The sequence below is a fragment of the Leuresthes tenuis genome, unplaced genomic scaffold (genome assembly GCF_036924035.1).
Source record: "Leuresthes tenuis unplaced genomic scaffold, fLeuTen1.0.hap1 SCAF_24, whole genome shotgun sequence".
Taxonomy (NCBI): Eukaryota; Metazoa; Chordata; class Actinopteri; order Atheriniformes; family Atherinopsidae; genus Leuresthes; species Leuresthes tenuis.
In genome coordinates this window covers 16,680,190-16,691,926 of record NW_027325378.1, presented here as the reverse complement: position 1 = coordinate 16,691,926, position 11,737 = coordinate 16,680,190, and the positions used below count along the sequence as shown (strand labels likewise).

Sequence of the window (11,737 nt, the reverse complement as noted above, 5' to 3'; positions counted from 1 at the left end):
CGGATTTTACTTAATAAATCTGCTGATAATGAGTAGAGGCGCGACACAGATGACAGACGGAGTTTCAGAGGAAGTCGTGCCATAGACAATGTGGGGAGAAAATTAAACGGGCAATTTACAGTTTTAACTTGTCGGGTGAATCAGAACAGACAGGCAGCGAACAAAATATGGAAATATGATATTAGACTTGTAGTTTAGAGCTCCACCTCTGGCTCAGCGCACACGGAGTGGGCGGTTTCTGAACACACACACACACACCAGCGTTCACTCGCACACGTGCACATGCGCATATTATGGACTGCAACCTGCTGAATGCTCCGAGACTCTCACACACTACCAGTAGGAGTTAGAGACCGCCGCTAAGGCCAGTGAAACTGTGGAAAGACAGCTTTTGTCATTACGCAGGTTTACAAAGTCCTTTATCTTTGAGGGTAAATAAGTAGAATGGCTTCTGTCAGAGCAGTTGTTCTTTTGTTGGTGAATGTCCCGTCGACTGGTGTCTACTGACCGACTTACCGGAGCGCTCAGAATAAAGTTTCACATGGTGCACTTTATCCTGAAGCAGCAAAGCGCGCTGCAGAAATCAGAAATGAAAGCAGGATCGATACTTTTATGCGTTTTTATCTTCAGGGAGTATTTCAAATGGCTTGACATACAACCCCGTTTCTGCTTTTGATCACTGGTTGAGACAGACAGCAGCATTCTTGGACGGACTTTGCTTCCCATTACGCGCACTTTACTTTCGGATAGGCGACTGAAACTCCAAGCCACGCACACTTGGGACTCCGGAGAGCACAACGGGACAACACCATGACCAGCTGCCTGCTTGCCTTGCTCGGATTGTGGTGGAGCGCGTATTATTGCATATTCACGGTCGCGGGGAGTCATTATTCGCTGGATGGAAGCAGCGAGGCGCACCCGAGTTTCGTCCACCGGCGGCTGCGGACGCACGAGAAGAGGGAGATGCAGAAGGAGATCCTGTCCATCCTGGGTCTGCCGCACAGACCGCGACCGCATTTGTCACACGGAAAGTTCAACTCCGCTCCACTTTTCATGTTGGACTTGTACAACACTATATCTAGTGAAGAGAAAAGCCAAGTGGACGGCGTGCTGGAAAGATATCAGTCCATGCGGACGACCGAGAGCCCTCCGCTGACATCATATCAAGAAACTGCGTTTCTCAACGATGCTGATATGGTGATGAGCTTCGTTAATTTAGGTGAGTTACTTCAATCAGTGATTTAAGTGTGGGATTCGATATTGTGCTTACTCTGAATCGAGCACAAAAGATCCAATATGCGAGACAGTATTACGGCAAAAGTTTAGATGGAAAGAAACAAAAATCACAAATTTATGAGATACGTAAAAAAACAAACAAAAAGAAACGGCTATAGACCATTTCCTTAAATACCCCGTCATCAGTGAACACAAGCACTGCGCAAAGTGGACGCACAATTACGCACTTCTGGGTTTTTAAAATGAACTCTCCCATTGTGTGAACCACAGAGGCCAAATAACCCACTCATTTCCTATGCGGTGTAAAAGTGAGGTTTGTATTGTTTCTGAGTAATTTATTGTTACACGTCCCCTCTCCGGATAGGTTCTCCCTCCTCGATTCACTTATAGGACCGAAAATTCTGTGGTCAGGCTTGCTGTGCAATCTACTCCATGATTTATGTTTTCGCGAGAGATTAAACCCAGTATCCCCAGCAAACCATCAACCGCCACCGCTGGTATTTGTATATGAAGGGTTATTCCTGCCCTTGACCTCCAGTTCAGTTACTTGCGGGTTCTGTGCGTAAATTGCGTCGCATTGTTTGTGTTTCCCAAGCAGATTAGTCTTTAATTAGCTCCAGCCATGATAAAGTGGGACACTTTAATCATGACGAGTTTGGAACATAAAAGCGTAAAGCCCTTCCTTCCATTAGCAGCTCCAGTGTTTACTGGAAGATTCTAAACAGAGCGCCTGAAGATAAACAGAGGCCCTGCCAGAGTCACAGCCTGATGGACAACCAGGCTTAAAACCAGACTGATTGTCATTCCTCTTGGGAACTTGAGGCATTGTCACGATTTGGGTATGAGATCGGTGGGAATTTATCATTTGTGAAGAATGAATTGTTTAGTGTGTTTTGTACTTCAGAGGCAACAAGTCCTGTGAGTGCTGTACCGTTTACCTTTAAAACCCCACTCAGTTCAGCAAACACCGAGGAGAATTAGATTGGAGCAGCTGAGTAGGAAAACACTTCTCTCCTTATCGCTCCTCTGAGTGTTGGTGTTGCAACATGTTGTGATGAAAACCAGATATTCAGAGAGAAGGAAGCCGTCGTTTTTTTGGTCTCAAATATTGAAGCTCATCCGTTGGCTTCTGTGTGGGAGCATGATGGTGGCAGCATGGTGTTTGTGTGCCTGTGGTTTTGTTCTTCCTTTGCTGCGTTAGTTTTGGTTTATACTCCGGTGTTGTTGCACATCTGGCTCTCCGCTTTGATTAATCACGCCCTGTGCATCTTCTGACAGTTCCTTCAGATTTCTGCGGTGACCAGGGGGATTAGGTTGCCATCTCCTCCAGCAGTACACAGTCCTGACCGCCCTGGAGGAGGGACGGCTTCCTCTGCGAATGTGATTGTAATTAATGTTGGACAGGCCAAGGCTTTCCATCTGCTTTGCAAATAAAGCCGTGCATGACTACTGTGTGTCACTGCCATCCGATTAGTTTTTAATGCATCTTGTGCTCGATTGGAGCGATTTTTTTATGGAGCGACTTTAGAGGGCGATGGTAGAAAGAGGCCCGAAACACTTCTGGGTGGTCCGTCTTGTTGCTCAAAAATCTGGATATCATGTGTGGCCAGAGTGAAAACAAATTAGAATTAAGATAAATGAGAGGAAGAAACGCGAAGAGGCCAAGCAATCTGTCTGAAATTATTTGAAAAATACGGAGCGTGATTAATAGACGCACACAACAGAGAGCTCCTTATTTGGCAGATATTGTTCAGTGGAAGACACTGAACACTGTCATCAGCTGTGTTTAGATGGATTTGAAACTGGATTCACCTGCCTACACGAGCATGTCCTCCCTGTCTACAGGTAGATGTACAAATCTCTGGCTTTAAACTGACCCACAGCAAAGAAAACAAAGACAGTGATTTAAGTGTAGCTCAAACTGATGTCTTTCACAGCCAGCTGAGGCAGAAACAGACAGACAGACAGCTCATTTTCTGAGGATATTCTCTTGGGGTGCCGATACATTTAAAGAGGCCCTGCGTTACATCTAGTCTCAAATGCGCTATCTGCAAACCATATGCCTCTTCATCCCACTCTTCATGATTCATGTAGACCTGTTGTTCAGTCATCTGTTCTCCTTTGCTGTCATTACTTCTTCAGAATCACCCATTTAAAAGAAAAAGGGAGGGGGAGCTGAACAAGTTGTGGAAAACTTTGAATCGGAGGAGCAGGAGCACATTTTCCAGCTCCTTCTTCATCTTCATTCCTAGAATAGCACGTTCATCACTGTTTGCCTTGTGGATGTCCTGCTTTCCACTGAAGTCCAATGACGCGACACTGTGTGCTGTGTGAGTCACGTCGCTCTAAAACTGTCCTAATGCACAGCAGTGTCCTTGAGTTAATGGGAACCGTCACTTTTAATTAGGGTTAGGACTTGTTTGCACTTGTTTATTGTGGATTTTAACAGGCTGGGTGAAATCAGGTGATTCCACTGTTGTTCCAAGAGGATAATCTTGCATAAATGTAATTAAAGAAATTAGCTGTAGATCATATCGAGAAGCTGTAGCCCTCCAAGAAAAGTTTTCCTGTGTACTGTTTTAATGGGCAAATGAATAATTTCATATTAATATTTGAGGAGAACACTGGTTTAGATATCTATAGTGTCAAAAGTTTGACGTACCTGGTCTCAGACCTTCTATAAATCTCTCACAGAGTGGTATAGTGTGAATTAAGTGACCAGTATTGGTTTGGGTGTACCCCTGTGGAAAACAAATACAAGAAGTTGATGCTCGCTCGATTAATGAGGAGCGACACAGCTGAATAAATATCCAAAGCCGCAGTGAGAGTTACAAGAGCTGGCATGGAGAAATGAGCTTTGCCTATCAGGTTTGGCTCTCGTGGTTGACTTTTTACCTTGTGGTTATGGTGAGTCAAAGATGCACAGAAATAGTTGTTTTTTATGGCTCGCAGAACAGGAATCTGTCGTCTGGAATTAGCTCTAATCGGTTTGCTTCACAGTAGCTCCTAAACACCTGCAAGACAGTCAGTCAGACAGACAGACAGGCAGACAGGTGCAAAGGCCTCTTTAAGCCAAAGCTCCTGCTGGCTACTTACCGTACCGTTGAAGTTATGTGGGGGGAAGGACCCATAATAATCCCGTAAAATTCAGACTGTTTTTTTGTGTCGTGTTTGAGTTTCTCTACAGTATTGAATACTGGTGAGATTTGCCCTCCCTTCCTGCCTGCTTGTTGGACTGAAGTCTACATTTACATCCTTTGTGTCTATTTTGTATAAAATCCAGTTAAATGTACATTTAGTCACATATGACTCTTGCCAGATGCATAATGCATGTATGTTTAGGATTTAACTGGATTTAACTCATAACTTTTTCATCATCTGGTCATACTGAATGCTTCTTCAACCCATGGAAATCTGCCAAAGATCCATCTATTTTCTATACCTGCTTAATCCAGCTCAAGGTTCCAGGGGGAAAGCCTATCCCTACTGTCATTGGCCAAGAAGCGGGGGACACCCTGGACAGGTTGCCAGTGTCTTGAAAGTATAATTGCACGTCCTTTGTCTGTCGCGAATATTTGAAAATGATCCTACACTTTTGTGCACTCGTCTTTCACCACCATCGCTCTCATTTTCTCCTTTTTCCCTCTGTCCTTTTCGTCTCTGCACACTTCATTGCATGGCTATAGCTGAGCTGTCACTAGCCCTCTTGCCTAAGTCAACAGTCAAGCGTTCTACCAACCTACCTCCCACACTCTAAAGGCAAACAAGCCAGAAAGCTTGGAGAAGTGGGTTTTTAGGAGATTAGCTGCGTCCAGACGGCCCTGGGCTTTTTTTTTTTTTTTTTAAGAAATGAAGTGCTCCTATTAGATGGCTGTTTTGCTTGTCTTATGATGCCTGGCTGCATTTCTCAGCGCCTAAGCCCAGGTAAGCCACATCCTTTGCAGAAAAACGTCTTCCAAAGCCCCAGCATGATCAAATAATGAGTTGGTTTCGATCAAAGAGCCAATTGTTTGAAACAGAATGGAACTTTGGAAAATGTTCACTTAATCGTCTTGAAACACTTCCTGAATGGCCTGAGAGACCAGAACAGAGGACCACCCGTCACTTCAGCTCGACTCTGAGAGTACTCTAAACAGTGTTAGCCAGAAGTTAAGCAAGGAATTCAAGATATTGTACGGCAGAGTAAAGGATCTTTGCTGGGACATAAACTTGGCGCTTGAAGCCTTCCTGCAATAGTGAGAAAAATTACATTAACAAACTTCAGACCTCTGTTTGTTTTCATCTGTTTACAGTGTAAAATATTTGACTGCCGCTACAAATTCACTTGAGCTTGCAGTGATGCTCAAGAATGGCCCAAGATATACAAATAATTTTGCCTATTGAGTTTCAGAGTTTTAAAGTACTTCCTTTTTTCTCCTATTTGGATTGTATTGGTTGTCAGGCCCTCTGGCAAAACACACCGCAGCAACAAACAGGGAACAAACAGGGCTGATGTTGGAAACATCTCTGATTAGGCAGATTATGTCTTTTCCAGTCGGGCTTATATATGTCAGAACGATGAGGTGTTACAGGACGACTCTGTTGTTCATCTTTGAAAGAGATCTGTTTTTTATTCCTTTGCTTTTGTTACAGTGTGAGTATGAGTGGGTCTCCTGGCCGTACTGTGCTCAGTAACAGGAAGAGGTTTTTATTTTATTTTTTAAAGTGGGTTTATAGATGGATATCTGGACACACGTGTACCCACATGCACGCGGTTGATCTTAAGGTCAGCAGAGAACCATTTATAAAAGAGCATTCCATTTAAAGTCGGAGTCATCTCTGTCACACACACCCTGCTCTAACACCCCACCACGTACACACATCATTCCTCCACCCCCACGCCCACCCACCCCGATCATATCTTTCTCTCTCACGCCATAACCATCCAACTCGATGAGATGGCAGCCCAGATTGGGGCTAAGTACAGAGATTACACCTCTTGCTGTGCTCTGCTTACTCTACTGGCCCCTCTCCTCCCATCAGTTCTCGTGTCTTCATCTGGCACAGTTCCAGTTCAGAGCGATAGTGGCGTAGGATGGAGTGTGACCAGATAAGGAGGTGAAGTGCAGCGCACTCCCCGTTGGTAACGATCCACTGAACTGGACTGATAACCCTGAGGGGAACATCTGATTAGAACCTGCTGCTCCCATTTATCATCTGGAGGTGCAGGCATGGAGGAATTTGCTCTGTTTGCTGTACCGTGCCTTCAGGAGGATGAGTTCGCTTGATGCTCACACATCTGCTGTTTTCTCTGCATCCGACTCACTTAATATGTCAGCGTGTCTTTGTTTAGCATCATATGATTACTGTATTTACTTGAATTCAAATGGATGACAGCTTTGCGCTTTTTATGGTCTGTTAGGTTCAGTGATTGTTGTAAACCCTTGTGTCGGTACACGTACATCTGACTGCGTGGGTTTCCACATAAAACAAGGAGATGGAAAGGAAATGTAAATTTTTTTTACTCCAGCGTTGCTCGTTCTTCCTGAAAGGGGGTTTAAAACCTTTGTGTTGTGTTTAACTGTCTTTGAGGAGGCCACACAGAAGAGCTCATTAAGCAGGCATTAGTGTTTGTGCCTGCGTTGTGCTTTGTTTGTATCTCTTAGGTTTGCGTTAGTAAGGATGGAGGCGGGGAAGGAAACGGGGAGACAAAGATACAAACGTGCGTTGCTCTTTGCTTTTGTGCGTGTATTTCCCTCAATTTCTGAAAGTACAAATAAAGCTAAAACCACTAAATCCATCCGGTTGGAAGTTAAAAACACCTGGTTGCAGATGCGTATAACTGTAGTTAAAAGACTACAACAAAGATAAACCAGCGGGATTATTTATTTTCATATAAAAACATTGTTTGCACCATAACTAAATAGACACAACAACGAAGAAGAAGCACATCTTGTCAGATGTATATTTAAGACAATTATCTGTGACATAGAGAAAATATCACAGATAATTTTATTGTGTTTGATGCCTTAATTCTGGAATCACAATCAGAATGAAAACTGCCGAACATTTCAGTATAGAGCTTTATGTTGAGAAGATCAGGCGGGGAGACGCTCGTTTACAGATGGATGGCGGTATGTTGGTTGTTTTCATTTGCTGCCTTTGGAAGCCTAAAGCAGTGCAATCTTAGGGCAGAAAATCAGAACAATCTCTAAACACTTGTTCGCTTCTTAAAGCCTCATTACCACGGTCTTCAACAACAGTCCTGACGCATGGCTGCAGTTATTTATACAACCCCTGGCAAAAAAAAAAGAAATGGAGTCATCCCTCTCTGAGGATGGTCATTCAGCTGTTTTATTTTTCTTTTTCCTAAAAATGTAAACAAGTCACAGATATGACACAAAACGAGCAAACTTTCCAGCTTTGAAAAGCATACTTAAAAACAAATGCTTCTGAAACAAAAACCTGGACAAGTTTTAATCTGCTAATGAGTCTGCAGTTAAAAGAGAGAGCACCTGACTGGAAACGTGGCCCCAACCAAGAAAGCTGCGGAAAGGTTTATAAAACTCCATCGAGAAGGTGATTCAGCACAAAGTGTAGCAAAATGGGCTCGTAGTCGCCCGTCAGCTGCATCTAAAATCTGGAGGAAGTACCAACAAAATGGGAATTTTGGAAGACACCATGGAAGACATCAAAGCATCAGGACAGAAAAGACGAAGCAGTATGTCTGAAAATGGAAAATGCACAACAAAAGATGTGGGTAGAAATGTTTGTCAATGTTTGTGACTGAACTGTCAGAAACCAGCTGAAGGAAATGGGATTAAGACATATTGCGATTAAAAGTGCACATTTATTTCAAATATCAAGGTTCCCCATCCACCAGCTCATAGACCGGGCCGCAGAGCATTTGTTTCAGGGCCACCGAAAAGGCTGCACCTTTCTTTCGTGGGTATGGCAAATGGAAACATGAGCTGGGATTTGGGATTTGGGTTTTTGGACTGACTGGGCGTGCTCTCTACCATTATCCCCCGCTGTAGCGGGGCAATCCAATCGCAGTGGAACAAGCCCCTCTCCCCACCACTTCACATTTCTCCTTCTGTCCCCATCTTTCACTTGATTTTAGATATTTGCTTCCAGTCACACTGTTGACATTGTAAAATGTATTTTTTGGGGAGATAAGCTGGATTATTGACTATTTGCTTCCATTTAGTTCTACCCAATCATGTGCGTATTCCTTACACAATTACTCAATTGCTGAGATTGATTAAATAACTCTGATTTTTACTTTTTCTTTGTTTGTTCGCACCGCTGGTATGTCTTTGGAATGTCAGAGTGGATAAAGGTTGTGAACCTGTGACCTGCTGAATTCCAGCAAGTGTGTCCTTGCGTGCCCAGCAAACTCCATCCATTATCATAACGACTCTGCCGTTTTGTAGTCGACAGGAATGGTGTAAATGTCACGTTGTGCGATCCTGCTGTCGCGTTCTTCTATGAAACCACCGGGAAGCCTGCAGGGATTTATATCCGATCAATAAGAAGGAAAAGAGAGACAAGAGGGCAGAAAGGAAAGAAAAAAAGGCACGCCCAGAGAGCGTCCTTAAAAGTGAGAAAGTCAAGGGCAGATGTCAAGTGATTTAAAGCCTCTGCTGACCTTGAATGAGCCAGGACAGGAAGGTGTGTGTGCGTGTCGTTCTGTGGGTTGCATAAACACATTTATGTGTAGATGCATATCTTTGTGTTTGCGTATGTGCAGCAACATCTAAACAACCACTGCCTGGATTACAGTGAAATTCCATGCTGACTTTCCATGCAGCTCAAAGATTTTGAGTCATGATTCCCGGACTTTTTATAATCATTCATCAGGACTTTTTCCTTTTTAGCAAACGAACTTGACAACCGTCAGAGATATTGCTACTATATTTCTTATGTTTGAGCTCCCTTCAGGATTAGGCAGGTTGCCGACTTTTCATTGTGTTCTCGAATCAGTGCTCTTAGAACCCTGACAGGTGATGATTATTCGTCATACGCACAATTGAAATGAAGACTTTAATTGTTAGTTTTATGCCACTGCTGATAGCACCTTTGTTCGGGTTTCTGCTCCACCTGACATGCACCCACAGTGATGCTGTGGTATTTTGCTTTGCAACTTAATCAGCGATGTTCATCAAGGCGCTCCCACCCAGCAGTTTATGCCATTGGTTGTACATTGTATTCAGCAATGAATAGCTGTGGTGTTTTTCTTCGGTGCAATCCACCCTCATCTAAATTGGACTGAACAAAGCAGACATAAAACAGGAAGAATATATTCATTTTTAAGTTTGTTTGTTTTTTTCGCCTCCAAAATCAGGACAGCTGTTGATTTTGTTGCTCAAATCTTTCTCTGACTTTAGCTTTTTTTTGTTACCAGAGGTACTGCTGTAGTTTTTAAATCTCTTTTTAATTAGCCACGGGTTGTTCCTGTGTCATCAACCAACAGAAACGGGACAAATTCATAGCTCCCCCCCTTTTAAAATGTGTTTCTTATTATAGGTCTATGTATATCTGTCCATCCTTTGGGAGCTACAATGCGCTTAGATGAGGTCCAGAAACTACCGTTAGCTTCCAGGAGACAAGCCTGTAACTATGACAACATGAAGGGATGGTATTACACTGTGTCCTACGAGCAGGGATGTCACAAGTGGGCTGCAAGGCCAATGCTTGTGCATGCACATATATCATCATAGGCAAAACTATAAGCTCTGTTGCACACGTATTCTCAGTGCAACACAAGTGGAATACCTCACCATTATTATGAACACCTTAAGTATGATTTTTGCTCTCTTTTAAATGAAAATACCCATATTTGAGCTTGAATGAAATCATAACACATATGCTGGTGTATCAAAAGTCTGTGAGGATGAGGTGTGTTGCGCGACAGGCTGCTGGTACATTTAATGAAATTAATGGAAAAAAATCCTTATCGAAATAGCACAATCTACACCATGCTCTACAATAAGACAAGCCAAGCTGGTGCAGAGTCCTGAATCAAACATCATGCACTGCAAAGATGCTCGTCTTGCTCCGAGTTGGAAAAATGTCAAACAGAGAGGCTCAGCAGTTTCCACTGCAGATGACGCACTCCAGTGGCACTGTGAGTGTTCCTTTACCCACATACTTGGCACCAATTTGTGCACCAATGTTTAGCAATATGAGCAAGCTCTGGCATCAACACAGTCTAGTTTTACAGATGCGGATGTAAACTTGGAATCATGTGTTGGACATTTCCAACACTGAGGATGCAGAAAACCTCAAAAGCTGAATGCAGTGTTACAGTTGGGGATGATTCCCAAGTTATTTTGGGTAAAGAAACCATCTTGAGTTTTTAGTGGCTCCCTTTGAGTATTCACAGACCGTGAAAGACGTCTGACGTGTTTATGTAAGATTCGGGTGAAGATCCGGCCAACCCTGAGGCAATGTGCAGGGGCACGGTTCGGTCGCACGTGCCATACGTCATTTCTGCCTTCAGGCGAAACAGTTTGTGATTTTAAAAAAATGATCATTTCTGATAAAATAATTAGGCCTGGATATTTTTTTTTTGAGTGTCTGCAGATGTCAGCCCCACACAGCGGGACTGAGAGTGAGCTGCCAGCTGTCTTGCCGATGGGGAAAATAGATCAATTTCGTCTCTTTTCATCCTCATGTTGTTGCTGTAAATTTCGGAGCCTCTGAAATGTTGTGGCCGTTAAATAAAGTGGAGAGGGGGGAAAAAAAAGGGAGCTGTACCAATTCTTGTAGCCCCTCCTGCAGCGACCTCCTTTAGAGTTCCAGGCATTGTCATGTGTTCAAATATGATTTACTTTGGTTGATGACTCGCTGATCCATCTTCCATCAACATTTACTACGACTGGCTGTTTGCATTGAGTCGGATGTTGGCAAGAAGTCGCAAATATGGCAACAAATCTTGCTCCACCTGTGCTGAAATAAATTTCCATTCACCAGTAGGCCTAAGGATTAGAAAAAGAAGCCTTAAAAACACAATGAGCTGGGAGGTGTAAGGTTGACAAACAACAGCTGTTTGTTTAACTGTGATAAGCGTGTTTGGGTGGAGTTAACCCGCAAGGTCGGGGTCAAGGGTTAGGAAATTATGCAGCCACTCACTCATGCAAGCTCTTACCAGTACACAAACACTGGGTATACATGACTTTGTGTGTGTCTGCACTGATTATTGGATAGTATTGAACTGAGTTGTTAGACAGCCAGGACTAACACAAAAAGTCTTCATAACACGCTGCTGTCACAGAGAAAGCGGTCTCTCGCGTGGTCCCAGACTGGCTGCTTCTCTGAAGAGGACGTGCCTGAAACAACAACTGTGACTCCGCAGTTCGAAAAAGGCCCCCGTGTGAGCGCAAATGCTCCTGACCCTCCAGAGCAAGTAGCCTCCCTTACTGCTGCGCTGCTGCTGACAAATTTATGAGCCCTAGTTTGACCCGCAGGCTCACTTTCCAAGCATGATACTGACAGGAAAACAGTCGGAGGGATGTAG

At 43.6% G+C, this 11,737-nt stretch overlaps 1 protein-coding gene across 1 annotated transcript in view; it reads left to right on the top strand.

The window, feature by feature from the left end:
* Positions 1-311: 311 nt before the first annotated feature.
* bmp6 (bone morphogenetic protein 6) overlaps positions 312-11,737 on the top strand; it is a 45,411-nt gene continuing 33,985 nt past the window's right edge. Inside the window, exon 1 of the mRNA XM_072378305.1 lies at positions 312-1,219. Within this exon, the coding sequence (XP_072234406.1) occupies positions 811-1,219 (409 nt within the window). The 5' untranslated portion in view covers positions 312-810. The remainder of the gene's footprint in view (positions 1,220-11,737) is intronic.